General features: G+C 45.6%; 1 protein-coding gene across 3 annotated transcripts in view; it reads right to left on the reverse strand.

Annotated features, from left to right (window-relative positions):
• The window catches only part of TNS3 (tensin 3), a 251267-nt gene that overhangs the window by 136125 nt on the left and 97798 nt on the right, over positions 1-17344 (reverse strand). For all 3 annotated transcript variants that reach the window (XM_086614502.1, XM_086614501.1, XM_086614505.1), the window contains one exon: positions 8302-8340. In XM_086614502.1, coding sequence (XP_086470628.1) covers positions 8302-8340 — 39 coding nt within the window. The remainder of the gene's footprint in view (positions 1-8301; positions 8341-17344) is intronic.

A 17344-nucleotide genomic window follows, 5' to 3' on the forward strand; every position in this document is an offset into this window, starting at 1 on the left:
CATGAGCCCTCCCCTCCTGGCAGATATAACGACGGCTTTTGAATTCGGGATACACTGCACAGGATCACTGCATTTCATTAATTTGGGTTTGGCAGAGTGAGGTGTCCATATTCAGGGAGTTGGATTCTCTGTTCCCTTCTACGCCTAAGTTGTTTATTAACGAGGCACTGAGTGCACTTCAAAACAGCATTTTCGAATCTCTACTCAGCAGATCTATGGGGTCCATGGCCTTACTCTGATTAACACTTGGAACATAAAACCAAAAAACCAAACCCCATAGAAATGCATTATATAGAGACCCACATCAACCCCTTCTGGAGATCCACAATCCAAAAAAGTTTGAAAAAAAATCACATCAAGTGTTTCAATTCAGGCAGCAGCTCACAGGTCTTGTCAAGAAGGTGTCTCATCAGCTTCTGCTATCTATGGCACAGGGGGATTGTGGCACTAACAAATTCAGAAAACAAGAGAAGCAGAAATGTTATTGGTTGATGAAGCTGAAAAAAAGGAAAGGAAGAAAAAAAGTGCAGCTCAAAATTTAAGAAAATGAAACTGAAGAGTAAGTATTAGCATTAAAAAAACAAACACACCAAACAAACAACAAACCAACCAAAAAAAAACCACCCCACCAACCAAAAACCATTTTCAAGGCACCTTTGCTTCCTCATCAGTTCGGGAAAGCTGTATGAACCAGAAGTGAAGAAATATAGAATCATAGATATGGTTAGGGTTGGAAGAGGCCTCAAGATCATCCAGTTCCAACCCCCCTGCCATCGGCAGGGACAACCCTCCACTACACCAGGTTGCCCAAAGCTTCATCCAACCTGGCCTTGAACACTTCCAGGGATGGGGCAGCCACAGCTTCTCTGGGCAACCTGTGCCAGTGCCTCACCACCCTCTGAGGGAAAAATTTCTTTCCTTATATCTAATCTAAATCTGCCCTCTTTCAGTTTAAATCCATTACCCCCTGTCCTATCACTACACACCCTCGTAAAAAGTCCCTCTCCAGCTTTCCTGTAGCCCCCTTTAAGTACTGGAAGGCTGCTATAAGATCACCTCCATAAAGGTTCCTCCAAAGCCCACGGATTCCTCCCCATGGATACATGGGCACTACGGTTCTGGATGGTGACAAAGCACGAACTCAAGAGGCAAATCCAAACTTCTGCTGGATATTCCCCCCTGTGCAAACGAAGCAGAGAATGGCAGAGCACCACTGCTCTTCCCTTCCCTTCCCATGATGTGCCCGGGCAGCACTGCTCCAGTGAGATCAAGGAAAGGAGGCAAGAAACATCATAGGGATGAGGAGGTCCGGTAGACTCTACCTGCCCTCTACTTCCACCAAATCCCGCTTGCCGTGCCAGGTAACGCTTGCTTTGTGTGCAACTCACAGCTCCTGCGAGCTAAAGTTTGGGTGTAGCAAACAGGGAAAAAAGTAAGTCCCTGTAAAGAACAAAGCTGGGTGTTTTCCCAGTTTTCCGTAAGATTTCCATGCTACTGCTTGAAAGAAGAAAGAAAAGCTGGAAAGGAATTAGCCAGAGGTCACTGAAATTTATTACAAATTAAACCCACTTGATGCCATTTTCTAGCAAAACTTTTACTGATTTAAGCCAGAAACCAAACTTGCAGCTGGCAGAAACAACCACTGCCCATGCCAGTTCCAAATTCGGCTCCGTCACCGTACCCCCAGGGTATTTGGAGTCACCCCTGATCAACCCAAGTAAGAGTCTTACGTCTTCTAGTACCGAGGCCCCACTTAACTGGAAGTGGAGATGCAATCCTTGCTCTGCATGCTCCAGCCTTCCCAGCAGCACAAGCAGCAATTCGGCCTCAGATTTCTAAAAAAAAAAAAAATCTCTCACAGGTTCACATTAAAAACAGATGGACTGTGCTCCATGTGAACGACAGACTGTCTCACTTTTTTTTCTTTTTTTCCCCTGGGAAGATGCGTTCAAAAAGTAATTGAGTGCAGGAAGGGTAAAAACACATGTCGTACCAACTGATCTCTCTCAGCCAAAGCATCTGGGGAGGGCTGCATTCACTGGGCACCACGGAAAAAAGGAACAGGAAGGGTTTTTTTTTGCTAAAAAGGACTAATATTGTTTCAAAGACTGTTAAAGTGAGTGAATTTTCTTAAGGTTTTCTGTTCTCTTCCTCTCTTTCACCATATATATACACCTGGGTTTTCATTTTTATTTTCCTTTACGTCAGAATATTTTTCCACAAAAATTCACTTCTTGTTTCTTTTGAGAAAAAGCAAGCGCTGGGTTGGATACATGAAGGTACGTGTTAACTATCACAGATTTCAAGTAAAAACGAGCAAGTGACTCCACTACTTGCTTCCTCATCAATTTTTGCAAGGTACTCTCCCACTCCTTTGAAAAAACAAAACAAAACAAAAGAAAAACAGATACACACAAAAAAAAAAACCCAACTAGACAAAAAAAACCTTTTCTCCCACAATTAGTTTTATTCTGTTCTCCTTCTGAGACGGGCCAGAGCACAGCCTGCTCAGAAATCAGGTTTTGGATTGTCAGGAGGGACCTGAACGTGAAAGCCTTTGTTTTTCCTCTTCCTGAGCAGAAAAGGGATCTGCACGCTTGAGGAAAACAGAGTTAAGCAAAAGAAGAAAAAGCAGAATCACTGCCAGCGCTCCCTAATTTCTATTAAAATGATTAAACTTCCACCCAACAGTTAGCAGAACAGCTACACCGAGTTCAGTCCCAAGTGGTGTTACAACAGAACGTGAGTAGCCAGGTGAGCATCCGCGTCATCTTTCCACAGATCACTGCTTACTCGTGCCTTAAAACTGACAGGTCACACAGTGATAAGGAGCATTGGACCAATGGAGCAATTTTAAGTGAAGAATCCGCGTACGCTGAGAGGTTCAGGCCCTCACGACACGTTACATTACTGCAGGACATTTGGTGGGACACATCAGGGGCCTCTGAGGAATTAAGAATTCATTTCCTTAATTCTTTTCAAAGATACGCTATCATGAAGGATGTTTAAAGAGACTTGCCATCTTTGATTTGTATCAAATTTTAGGAGAACAGTCAGCTCTTAGATAAAAAAAAAACACAGTGGCCATGGCACTTCTTTCCCACTTTTTTTCCAACATCTTTGGGTCATGCTATGCATCTCTGCAATAAAAATCCGTTGCCACAAATCACCCGTTGTCTCTTCATGAAATCATAGAATCATAGAATCATAGAATGGTTAGGGCTGGAAGGGACCTTCAAAGGTCATCTAGTCCAACCCCCCTGCAAGGAACAGGGATGTCTCCAACTAGATCAGGTTGCTCAGGGCCTCGTCCAACCTGGCCTTGAATGTCTCCAGGGATGGAGCATCCACCACCTCTCTGGGCAACCTGTTCCAGTGTTCTACCACTCTCATAGTAAAAAATTTTTTCCTAATATCCAACCTGAACCTACCTCCCTCTATTTTAAAACCATTACCCCTTGTCCTATCATAACTGGCCCTCCTGAACAGCCTCTCCCCATCTTTCCTGTAGGCCCCCTTGAGGTACTGGAAGACCGCTATAAGGTCACCCCGGAGCCTCCTCTTCTCCAGGCTGAACAGCCCCAACTCTTTCAGCCTGTCCTCATAGGAAAGGTGCTCCAGCCCTCTTATCATCTTCGTGGCCCTCCTCTGGACCCTCTCCAACTGGTCCATGTCCTTCTTATGTTGGGGACTCCAGAACTGGACGCAGTACTCCAAGTGAGGTCTCACGAGGGCAGAGTAGAGGGGGAGAATCACCTCCCTCGACCTGCTGGCCACGCTCCTCTTGATGCAGCCCAGGACGCGGTTGGCCTTCTGGGCCGCAAGAGCACATTGCCGGCTCATATTGAGCTTCTCGTCCACCAGTACTCCCCAGTCCTTCTCCTCAGGGCTGCTCTCGATCCAATCACCACCCAGTCTGTATTTATGCCTGGGATTGCCACGACCCAGATGTAGGACCTTGCATTTGGCCTGGTTAAACTTCATGAGGTTGGTACGGGCCCACCTCTCCAGCCTGTCAAGGTCCCTCTGGATGGCATCCCTCCCTTCCAGCGTGTCGACGGCACCACACAGCTTGGTGTCATCGGCGAACTTGCTGAGGGTGCACTCCATGCCACTGTCCACGTCACCGACAAAGATGTTGAAGAGGGCCGGGCCCAACACGGACCCCTGAGGGACGCCACTCGTGACCGGTCTCCACTTGGACATTGAGCCGTTGACCACTACTCTCTGAGTGCGGCCATTGAGCCAATTCCTTATCCACCGAGTGGTCCATCCATCAAACCCATGACTCTCTAATTTAGAGAGAAGAATGTCGTGCGGGACAGTGTCAAAAGCTTTGCACAAGTCCAGGTAGATGACATCCATTTGGTCGACCCTTGTCCACCGATGCTGTCACCCCATCGTAAAAGGCCACCAAGTTGGTTCAGGCACGATCTGCCTTTGGTGAAGCCATGTTGGCTGTCACCCACCACCTCCTTGCTCTCCATGTGCCTTAGCATGGTTCCCAGGAGAATCTGCTCCATGACCTTGCAGGCACAGAGTTGAGGCTGACCGGTCTGTAGTTGCCCGGGTCCTCCTTGTTCCCCTTTTTAAAAATGGGGGTTATGTTCCCTCTCTTCCAGTCATCGGGGACCTCGCCAGACCGCCACGACTTCTCGAATACAATAGCCAGTGGCTTGGCAACTTCATCCGCCAGTTCCTTCAGGACCCGCGGATGGATCTCATCAGGTCCATGGACTTGTGCACCTTCAAGTTCCTCAGATGTTCTCGAACCTGGTCTTCAAGTACAGTGGGCGGTGGTTCATCCTCACAGTCCCTGCTAGTTCTTTCCACAGCTTGGGTGGTAAGACAAGAGGCTTTACCATTGAAAGACTGAGGCAAAAAATTCATTGAGTACCTCAGCCTTCTCTATGTCCCGGGTAACCAGAGCACCAGTATCCTTCCGGAGGGTGCCTACATTCTCTTTGGACTTCCTTTTGTCCCCTACATACCTATAGAAGCATTTCTTGTTGCTTTTTATATCCCTTGCCAAATTCAATTCCTTCAGGGCTTTAGCCTTCCTCACTTGATCCCTGGTCACTCTTACAGCTTCTCTGTATTCCTCCCAGGCTATCTGTCTCCGCTTCCACCCTCTGTAGGCTAACCTCTTCATTTTCAGTTGGTCCAGGAGCTCCTTGCTCATCCACGCCGGGCCTCCTGGTCTTTTTGCCCGACTTGTTCTTCGTCGGGATGCACTTCTGCTGAGCTTGGAGAAGGTGCTCCTTGAATGTGGACCAACTTTCCTGGGCCCCTTGTCCCTCCAGGGCCACCTCCCACGGCACTTTGCCCATCAGGTGCTTCAAGAGGCTGAAGTCCGCCTTCTTGAAGTCTAGGGTACAGAGCTTGCTGAATGGTTTCCTTGCTGCCCCATGGATCTTGAACTCCACTGTGTCATGGTCACTGCAGCCAGGCTATCCTTAAGTTTCACATTGCCCACCAGTCCCTCCCTGTTGGTGAGCACAAGGTCAAGCATGGCACCCCTCCTTGTCGGCTCCTCTATCATCTGCAGGAGGAAGTTGTCATCCACGCATTCCAGGAACCTCCTGGACTGCCCGTGCCCTGCCGTATTGTCTCTCCAACAGATGTCAGGGTGGTTGAAGTCCCCCATGAGGACCAGGGCTTGTGACCGCGAGGCTGCTCCTATCTGGCTATAAAGCGCCTCATCTGCTCTGTCCTCCTGGCCAGGTGGCCTGTAACAGACTCCTACCGTAACATCGCCTATCCGTCCCCGTCCTCTAATCTTGACCCATAAGCTCTCTGTCAGCTCCTCCTCCGACCCCAGGTGAAGCTCCACGCACTCCAGCCGGTTGCTGACGTAGAGAGCAACACCCCCTCCTCGTCTCCCCTTCCTGTCCTTTCTAAAAAGCTTATACCCCTCCATGTTGACACTCCAGTCATAGGAGTCGTCCCACCACGTCTCTGTGGTGCCACCAGAAATAAAATGAAGTGCACCAGAATAGGTCATCTTTGCTGAACATTTGACTTAACAGAGCTGGACTAACATCGTCTCCCTTTCTCCGGTCAGAGGAACGCGCAGGACAACATCAAGTGAGTAGTATCAGAACACTTCACAGCAGCTGGCTTATATTTTAGCACCTGAAACGCCGAACAGCTGCGCTGGGTTGATATATGAGGGTCCTGATGTCATTACAAAGCCTCAAGATACATGGCTCGTGAGAAACGAGAAGAAAGGGCCTCTTTGGAAACAGCATCCAAGCTGAAAATAATCAATAAAATTCACATTCTGAAGAAAAAGAGCATCTGTGAGTTTCATCAGGCTTCAACAGTCTTCCAACAAATATGTCACTGAGAGCTGAACCACAGTTCTTGCTAGAAGCCACATTAAGGAGAGCAATTCAAGCAACCATTACACTGGTTAAATATATGTAGCACTAATTTAGAGCAGCGTATGCATCATTTATTTATGTGAGAGCTAAAAGGCTGGAATTCTTTGGCTGGAATGTATGGGGATAAGCCCGTGGTTCAGCAGCAAACGGCAACGCAAACACCTCTTGGTTAATTCGAATATAGAGTACTGCCCTCCCTATTAGCTGAAGATCTCAACTAATTATTCTTGATCTTCTCAATACTTTATGCTCAAAATAGCTGTAAGAAGTCGTTTACAGCTAATATGGTCACAGATTACCCTCCTTCGGAACAACTGAGTTCTTCACTAAACAAATAAAATTTATTTGTGCACTGACTCCTAATCTACAAATGTCACCATATTTCACATCAAAAGCGAAACAAATTGCTGAATCTCACTCACGGTCATAAGAACATATTGCACACTATGTAGTGAAAATATTACACCTACAGCTTTCCCTGCAAGAAATTTAAATAGAATTCCATTTTTCTTGCGCCCTAAAACTAGTAGATGTTTTATTCAGAGACTGAACATACCTCTGGCTACATCTCCTGCTATGAAATTCAAACGGGTTAGGGCACTTCCATACTATCTTCCATCCATACTATCCAAGTGTCAGCAGGTCGCAGAACCACTTGGGTCCAGAGCACCAGCACTGCCCCCCGTTCACAGCCCAGGTAAACTGAGTTCAACCACAATCATTAATGGTAACGACTGGTAACATATCCCACAGGATGCTGTGCGTTTGGAACTGGTTGCTGAATCACAGTGACAAATTTCCATGTCAGAAGCAATACTGAGGTTGTGTGCACACCACAGAGGAAATAGCAGCCACAGTTCCCAGTACACATTAGTACTGTGAGCTGCAGACAGAAGAAAGAGTTTGTGTTCCAATTACAGTTTTAGCAGTAATGCCATACAGATCCTCAGACTCTGACGTGGGTTAATTCATAAAATTAATGGGATTAAAATTAGGACAGACCTCCCATGAGTTGATTTTCACATTCCTCGTAATACCATGAATCACTGACTTAGGTTTTCAGCCTTTCTTTTAAAGGATAATAATCAAGAAAAGCATGAAGCAACATTTCTAGAGCAGTCGGTATCATCGCTTGCGTTTTTCCAGCAGCAAAAATACGCCAAGTGACTCGGCCAATTCACGCTGCCAGGCAGAAGCGAGATGTAGGATTCCTAATTGCCAGTGGCTGCATCACACACTCTGTGGCACACAGAGTTCCCGGCGGACACTCAGGCATCAGCTGCTGGCTGATAGGTCCTGGTACTGACACTAGCAGGTGGCAGTGCTGGTTCAGTAAATAACTGTCCCACCCCATCCTCCGGGCATCATTCGTGTTACCCTTGGAGTTAAAATAACCAAATCCAGTCATTCACACCAGAAAAGGCTTACAGGATTCCGATCCTGAGCAAGCAAGGCTTCCTCCTTTCCACCATCGACAAGAAATAACAGGCCCAGCCATGCTGTCCGCTATTTTTGCTTTCAAATTGCCATGAGACATCGCTATGTTGAAACAATTCATGCCTGTCTTTATTTCAAACACACAGACAAAAGCAGACAGTGTAATACGGACAACCGCACACGGTTGCTGCATCACAGCCAGGACATCCAGTCCAGCTGAAGAAGAATCCTGAAGAGCAGAAAACATTCCACCCATCTAATCCTTAGCCTTGCAAAACGCTCAATAAAACAAGCAGATTCCTGCACGAGACAGAATGCAGTAACAAGCTTTGGGGATAGACCCTTGATGTGCCAAGCCCTCACAGGGAAACGGGGATGGCACAGTGCTGAAATAACGAGAGGTTATAGGAGGTGAAAGCAATAACCTCACCTATACCTCACAAACCTTATGGACATCAGCAGCACCAAAAATACTCACCAGTTCGGAGTTGCTTGGAAAGAAGCAAGGTGTCACCACCTGGAATAAAAAAGAAAAGATACATAAAATCAGGAAAAAAAGATACTTCCTTAGCAGATGACCCCATGCTGCTGATGAGCTCCCTCAAATCCTGTGAAATCCAGGAGGAGTCAGAGGGGCCCCAGCCAGACCTGGTGCAGAGTCTGAGTGCCCACAGCTGCTCTCGGCGGCACTACTGTCCCTCAGCCCCCTGCGGAGCTGGTGTCAGCCCCGCGCTGACTTGATGCCCTGCTCCCATGCTGTCGTCAGTGCCACGGGTTGAGCGGTAATGCCTTCCCTCAGGTCACACATGCAGGGAAACACGGAGGGCTTTCTCCCCCTCCTCCATCCTTTGCAGCATTCTTCTAATATCATCTCAGTTTTGGTTAATAATAAGTATTCTGCTTTTCAAGTGATCTAGAACTTTAGCAGTTCCCAATACCTTGTCCCAGATTTTTTTTTTTACGGGGTGTGGGCTGAGCCGAGAGAGTAGAACAGATATTCTGTGGACTCAAATAATTTCAGAGGCTTGGCTCCCTTCCGATGAAGTATTGGAACAGGCTGCCCAGGGAGGTGGTGGAGTCCCCATACCTGGACGTGTTTAAAAAACCACATGGATTTGGTGTTGAGCAACATAGTTTAGGGACCCTGACAGTGCAGGGTGAACGGTTGGACTCAATCATCCTGAAGGTCTCTTCCAACCAGACGATTCTATGAAGAACACATTCTGTATACATCACACCAAAAAAACCCCCATCAACCTTGTTTGAATACTGAAGAACCAAAACACAAAGGAAGCCAGGAAAAGCACAGACTAACTCGGAATACACGATGATCTAGGGAAAAGCAGGTGTTAGCTTCTTCCTACAGACCCATAGGGCAGGCACCCTCAGACCTCACACATGCATCCAAAAGACTGTGGTTCACCAATGTTCACCACTCAGCGGAGCTTCAGCCATAGCCACCACACACGCTCACTTCGGCAGGCACCTTGAGGTTAACCCCAGCAAAAACTGTGTCCTTGAACATGTTCACCTTTCTAGTTATGGCTCTCCAGCACCAACTCGCCTCCTGGCCAGCAAAGCGGGGCCAGAAACTGTGGCAACACCTGGACTACACAGATGGAGCCCTCTCAGAGCTCTTGGTGAGCTGTCCCACCAGCTCTCAAGTCATGGTATGGAGAGTGGGTTATTGAGTAGAAAGAGCTTCACGTGTCATTTGTAATCCTTAGAATAATATACAGAAGATGCAGTTCATGCAACAGAGCAAGCTACAAGAGCAGAAAGATACACCAGTCCTGTAGGCAGCACAGACCTCACCACAACAGAACAACCCACTGCGTTCTTTGCTCTCAGGAAGAGCTTTTCATCACCAGCGTGGAAGGGACAGCGTTTCCCCCCGTTAACTGTCTGTGAGAAAGATGTATCTGATCCTCAACACCTCTTAAGTCACAAAATACTTACAAAGAGGAAAAAAAAGAAAAAAAAAGGAGCACATTGATTTTCACCTCCCAGCCTCATCATCTCCACACTACACCTAAAGAGAAGGGGACAGATAAGAGCCCTTGAGGTTTGTCTGCTGCACCCTCTGACTCCTTGGGGGACTTTGCCAGACCAAGGTCTTAACAAGCAGCATTTCTGCAGCTCGTTTCCTGCCTGCCACTCAGGATTCACCAGTCCATCCAACACAACACCCACACCGAACACGTGGAAGATGTTCACTAAGCTGTCATAACAGCATTCCCACTGCTGAAAGCGAAGACGTCTGCCTCTGCGCCCTCTTGCCTGACACAGTGTGTAAAACTTCACACACCACCTTCGATCCCAATCATCCATCCTCTTTTCAAGCCCAAGTGGCAAAACATCTGGCAGAGCTGTCACGGGCAGAAGAGCCATGGCCACGAGCACCCCGCCTCACCACGAGCATGTCTCACCATGAGCACTCCACCCCACCGCGAGCACTCCACCCCACCGCGTCTGTGGGGAAAAGGCTGTCCCCAGTTGTCCCAACCATGCCATCACCTAGTCCTTAGCATAAGCACTAAAAAAATCAGGTTATAATCAGTAAAATACTCATTAGCAAGACGTAAAGTTAAACCGGACAGGAACCGAAATCACAACAATTCCTTTTCTCTCCCTGTCTATACTAGGAAGAAAAGAGAGAATTAGTGGAACTCGAAGGAGTTGGCAGGCTGGCTGGGCAGTGCAGTGGAAAAGCAGAGATGAACTAATATTACATGCTCACATAATTAATAACTGGAACCACTGCGGGATAAAATTGTCATCATTGGAGCATATAAATACCATCTCTGCTCTCTCCCTTCCCTCCACTGTTGAAACCCATGAGGAATCGAGCATCTCCTCTCCCCTCGGCTAACCAAAACACAGCTCCACTGTAATCTCCCGATAATGACAGCTGACTCACTGCCTGGGAAAAGAAAAAGCCCCTTTATTCTGGCACAGGAGCGCTGGAAAAGAACTTCAGCAGAGAGTTACGGATCTTTTTTGGCAGATCCGAGGCATCTTATCTGGGCAACTCGCACAGACTCAAGGCTGTAAGGAGATCAGGCTGACGCTACAGGTAACGCTTGATTTCTCCCTTCTCTGAGTGTCACTATGCCTACAGCAGCTATAGACATTGACCTGACTTTAAAGGCAGACCCCACCTTCTCCTGGGTGCGTCTTCCGCACTTTCTTTGGACAAGGACCAACACCTGCATTAGATGGTACTCTTCCCAGACCACCAGAGCCACGTACTGCCCTTCTGGTGTACAGGGAACCCCTTTGCCCTTGCATGCTGCCACTTACCGCTACGGTGAGCCGTCAACTACACCGCAGAGCACCCAAAACGCATCCCACAGCCGCACACTCGGTAGCTCTGCTGCCGTTTTCCAGCTACAAACTCAACGCAAGGCACAGTGAATCACCCAAGGTGCTCTGACACTTCCCCCCTCCGACTCCATACACACAAATAGTGTATTTCTTCCCAGATGAAGCAAAATAGTCAAGATCCCTATGTATCCCAACTTCAGTTCTCACGAGCGGTTGCAGCAAATTCTTCCACGGTTAATCCAGACTCAGGTTAAAAGGGAAAGAGCTGACGTGTTCACAGGTGGCAGCGTGGCTATCACGAGGTGCAGACAAACCTAAGGTGAGGACACGTGAGCAGCTCCAACTCTTCTTCCTGGTTTGCAAAGGTCTGAGAGGTGCTAGAAATCAGCATTTAGAGAAAAAGTACAGAGCTGGAAAGCAAGACTGCAGGACTGTGATCGGTATCAAGGCGGAGAGAGAAAATGGAGTATAAACACCTCATTTACTGGTTTAAAGTTACACCGTGTACCAACTGCACAAACAATAAACTTCAGAAAGACTTTCCTGATCCCCACTGAAGCTACAGCTAATCTTAAAAAAAAAAAAAAAGAGACATTTGCAATCACCTGGTTTGTTCAGCTTTCAACAGCATCTTCATTCTTGTAAGAAATATTCTGGATATGTGTTAGTGCAATATTCCACAGTTCCACATAACCAAGGTGTGTTCAGCTCCTGTACTTCTGCACATTCACATATTAACAAGCGATACCGGAACACGGGAATTCCTGGCCTGATTTTCAGAAACAGTTACCTCCTCCGTGCCCGGCACATACACGCACACATCAGTCTTCCCACAAATCACCAAGCAAACGCTGGAAAGACAAACTACCTGTTCTTGCACACACAGTTAATATGGAAACCCTTTCCTGGTGTGGTACTACTCCCTGAATCGAGCCTTCGTTTGAAAAAGTCCCGTATTGACAGAAAAAGATTTAAAATAATTACTCTGATGAAGAATTCTGACTCCAATGAACCTGCAGGTAATTTTCCTTCATATGACTGTAATGCCACTCACCAGTTAATGAATAACCAACGAATATGAGATAAATGTTAACTCAAACAAGAAAAACGTCAACACACGGCAGGATATCTGGCACGAAGGAAATAAAAGTCTGTCCCCACTTGCTGCAGCAAGTTGCTGTAACAAGAGTACCCCCCACTGTTGCACAACAGGCCCTTTTCTGGGATATCCGCTATTTACATTTCAATGCTTTTTTTCCCCACTCCCAGACGCATCTTTCATTTTATCTTCCTTAATTCTTATTTTCTTTTTGCAAGGAGGACGTGATCTTTCAGAGGAAGAATCACCTTCACTGAACGAGCCAGCTATTACCAAAGGTGCGTCTCAAAGTCCAAATCTCCAACTCTGTCACGTGGCTTCTTGCAAAAGCACTTTACCCACACGGTTACAACGATTCGCTGTCTTCCAATCTGTACTTTTATCAAGCAAGAAACACCAGCGCGCCTGCCACAGCTTACGTGTAACACAAAGGATGTCCAGTGGCAGGAATCTTCATCAAATACACATGGGACCTGATAAATAACCTGCTCCATTCCAGTTCACTACCAGTCATGTTGCAAAACTGATGAGAAAGGGTGGAAAGAGCAGCAGAATACAGCCACTGACACCCTCTGGGTAATGTACAGTGACCTTGGGACTGCTGCTTACGTGACTGACAGGGGCGTGAATGAGAAGTTCATGGAAATACTTAATATGTGTCTTTATATTTATATATATACACACATATATGTGCACATTTTTTTTTTTTTTTTTCTGTAAATACACACACTTAGCTATTTATTTAAATCTACAGCTTTGGAGTTAAGTCTTGAAAACGTTAAGAAATTCCTCCGCTTAGGTTTTTTTTTTTTTTTTAACACACCTGTCAGTTATCATCCCCCTTCTCCAATCCACCCTCCAAAACATTCCAATCATGAATCCCCTCACTCACTCGCTCAGAAAACAAACTGAAGGACACTGAGTGCAGGATATCTTCAAATAACTCTGTGCTCTCAAAGATGCAACTTGTAGCATGACAAAAATCAAAAATGTAAATCCAAATTCTAGAATAAAAAGCGGCATTATTGGAATATTAACTTGGGATTAAAAGGTTATAATAGTAATACACAAATTCTATTTAAAAAAAAAAAAAGAATAGAACATCTTCAGTTGTGCAATATTAGTATCTAACTCAAGACTTTTCCCCTGGAGATATCAAGCACTTCATGCCAGATAGAACAGCTCTAAAGTCTGCCCAAAACCCATGGAATTTTTCTTTTCAAATTAAGCATTTTTGGACACACTGAAACAGCAGCCTTAAAGGAAGACTTACCAAACACAGCAGAAACTGAACAAGCACTCTGCACAGACACTACAATATTTTAATAAGACATAATCGTGTTCCTAAAAAGAAAAAAATAGATAACAGTAGAATAAGCACTGAGATTCGGGTGAGCTACACACAACTTCCACTCTCATCTCAGAACAACAAATTCTTCTGCCCTACGGAAACAACCCTCGTACTTGATCAGCGTAAAGCAGTTTTGAAGTTAAGTTTGGAAGAAAAACAAAAAAAATTGCATTGTAAATTGCAAAGACAACGACCATTGAGAAACCGTTGATGGGCTTGGCTCGGGATTATCAACGAAATGCAAAGACTTACTCATATACAATGCTGTCATGCAGCAAGCAGAAGCCAGTGACATCAGAAAAGCTTCCTGACACATCACATCTAAGCCACGTTCCTACAGTCCTGATCCACACACAACTTCCCTCTGTCCTCTTGGGATTATGCCTTATGAAACAAAGTCTGAAATTAGCCCCTGGAATGGAAAGTTACATACCTTCAGGAGGGATTTCCAAATTGACCGTATTTATACACATACTAATTCTCATTTTTGCAGAAGACAAAGCAACAAAGCTGTTTCAAATGAAGCCACTGAGGGAAAAGAAACCTTTCCCAAGTAACCAGGAGTGCAGTTATCCCAAGAGACAGAAATGTATTGTTCAGGTATCTTTGCCACTTCAAAGTCTGGCTTTTGTCCATGCCGGGATATTTGATCTTGCAAAGCCACAGTCCTGACCTACGTCGTGAAAGCTGTTCTCCAACTCCCCGGAGAACACATACAGGGCGAGACATTTGGCACACAGGTTATTTCAGAAAAGGATAAAATAGAAGACCCTCTTCAAAACCCCAATGAAACAGAAGATTCCTAAAATGGATGAGTTTCTCCCGATAACTGTAAACCAGTAACCAGAGATGATGTCCTTAGCTCTATCAGATCACTGGATTTGCTCCAAAACGGTTCAGAAGCAAAGGACAAGAAATGCAGCCAGCCCTTGGCTGCAGCCAACAGGGGCTGAACCAGCTGGCAGGAGCCCAGATCCTAAAACTGGATTTTCACTGGACTTTGCGCCAGCCTTTTGCACTGTGCTTTGGTCCACCAATCCGAACGGGAAACGACCGCTAGCCATGGTCCCTCCCGAGTTCACCTGTTTAACCACAGGTTTTATCAAGTGAAATGATTTGATGCCGGATGAGTGCAAAAACATTGTCTCTTTTCCCAAAACCTCTCCTTTTGCTGCTTCTTTAAAGAACAGTTAAAAAAAGGAATCCTAATTTTGGCAATTGCATACATAACTTTGACAGACTTGACTTCTGCTTCCTTTGTATCAGATCTGACCTCTCCAGGCTTAATTAGCTACACATTCCTCAGGGAACTATGTTATCCTTTCAGGATTCCAGGCCTATTTATTTTGGTATAATCCCCATGAGAAAACATGCTTCATTTGCAAAGTCAGACAAATCTTGCAACATTACCAGACAGGGAGGGCCCCAGAAAGCAACAGGGATACAGTTCCAGGGAGGTTTTCCTCTCCCAAAGGAACAAACTATCAGCATGGACTGGGCTTTCTCAAGGGGAACAAGCTGTGCACCAGACCTGCTGTACCCCAGAATACACAACCTTTAACACCTCTGCTGGTGGGATTTCTGAGGGTTTCAGTCTGCTTCCAACATCCAAGCAGTAGTAGTAAGAGCTACGGGGATTACGGTTCCTGTGGTCACAACTGGCATCACACAGCCACAAGCATCAGGAGGAGGAGACAAACCACAGAGGTCACTGCTTGGTCCACAGGTTTCACTGCTTCCAGTGTGTCTCCAACATGTGGGACAGATAGGTGTCCATCAAGTGAAAGTACTAAAGATGACATGAAAGCAATATCTGAACAATGAACTTGAGTCAAAACAGAGGGCGTGACTTTTTTTTCTTAATACATATTAGGAGAAGAAGGAACTGTGGTAGAGAAGGCGAGCTCCAGAAGCAGCATGCCAGTCTTTTCTACTCAACATCACAGAAGCAAACGAAGGCCAAAGTTACATGCCAGACTTGTCGGTCAAGGCATGAGTTCGCTGGGTTTGTCGGTTTGTTGGATTTCCCTAGAGTTGAATCTTGCATCTCACTACAGCCAGTTTAACTCATAACTGCATTAAATCGGCGGGACAAACGGTGTCTTTGAACCAAGCAATCCAAAGACACGTACAGCCATTTAGCACAGAGCTGGCTTCAGTCTGTGCGGGAAGGTCTGAAAGAGTCATGTCAAAGAGGCAGAAAGACCTCGCCAGCAGGAAGCTTTCAGAAATCCTTTGGAAAAATCATTGGGAGTACACGGCTCAGCAAGCCAAAGAAGGCCAAAGCAGCCCAAGGGACTGAGAACCCAGGAGGAACCTTATGCCTTCCCACTAAAATGTATTCTCATGGTGTAAAGAAGGAGACCCCCTACAAGACCCCAGTTCGCCCATTTCTGAGACCGAGAGCACTTTGTTGAGGTCAACATGAAGGCATTGGAAGCGCCTGAATTTTACTACAGTATTTATGACTTTCTTACATCACAATCCTGACTTTCACAGCCCTCTAGTCATTTTAACAAGTTTCCCTCCTCTCAAAAAATATTAAAGTCTTAAACATGTACATTCCAAAGGTATCTTCAATTCTCCAGCTACACAGAAAAGAGATAATGCAACAAAAGAATGCTCTCCCTATGACAGACAAATACGTGTTTTTTGTCACCAAAACTAGCTCTCCCAAACGGATGGTTTTCACTAAGACTGCATTTGCTTTATTATACTCAACTGTGGAAGATATTCTAAATGTTTCTTCAGCAAACAGAACAGCACAAGGGAAGCAGCCTTTTAGAAATAATTACTAGTAAAATAGTATGAAATGCTATGTTGTTACACAGAAGTAGTAAAAGCAAATTCTAACAAAGCTTAGACATTTCAGCTTGCTGATACAAACCAGCCAGGACTACTTCTGGGACGGAGCTCACAACCTTCAAAACACATAGTACTCACTCTTTCATTCTATGCTTCCACAAAATTCTGGTTATTCATGATGATGTCTGTAACTCAGTTTCCATTCTTCCATCAAGTCAGCAAGGCAACTCCTTGCAATCTAAGGCTGGGGTGACTCCAACTTTTTGAGATGCAATGTTGCAAGAGGGAATTTACCCAGTTCTGAGCAGCAGGCACTCTTCATCAAATCCCCAGAAAAAGCAATATATATATACCACTTTGCACCGCTGCTGTGTCATACGTCACTGGGTAGCAGGCAAAACATCCCAGTTACAGCCACTGCTGATGTTCAGAGTACCCTTCAAGATGTTGCTATAGCCTTTAGCTGTAACAGTGGACGTAGAAGCAATGTCTCTTGCATAAAAGCTAAGACCATCATGTACACTAGGGATAAGCAAGTTTTTATAACAATAACTCACAAAGAAAGGAGTCATATGTTCTTGTAAGCAACTTGGTTTCCATTTTCCAGAGACGAGTGTGGCTTGAGCTATGTAGTGTAACCTAAAGGAGCATTCCAAGCAGCAGCAATGTGAAATGCATTATATCCCACTTTAAAAGGCTGACAAATGCCCTTCCTACCTCTCTTAAAAACAAACAAACAAAAACTTACATGGCAAGGCCGTGTAAGATCTCCTACATCTATACAGAGCTAGCCAGAAAATAACTGGACCAGTAAAGAGGTCCTTCCCAAAATCAGCCAAAACAGGACAGGGCATGGGAGGAAAAAAAAAAACAAACAAAAAACCCTCCAACTCTCCTAAAACATCCTAAGATTTTCTAGTGGTATGTTCACATCTGTCC

This window comes from Tauraco erythrolophus, chromosome 7 (assembly GCF_009769465.1).
Source record: "Tauraco erythrolophus isolate bTauEry1 chromosome 7, bTauEry1.pri, whole genome shotgun sequence".
Classification (NCBI taxonomy): domain Eukaryota; kingdom Metazoa; phylum Chordata; class Aves; order Musophagiformes; family Musophagidae; genus Tauraco; species Tauraco erythrolophus.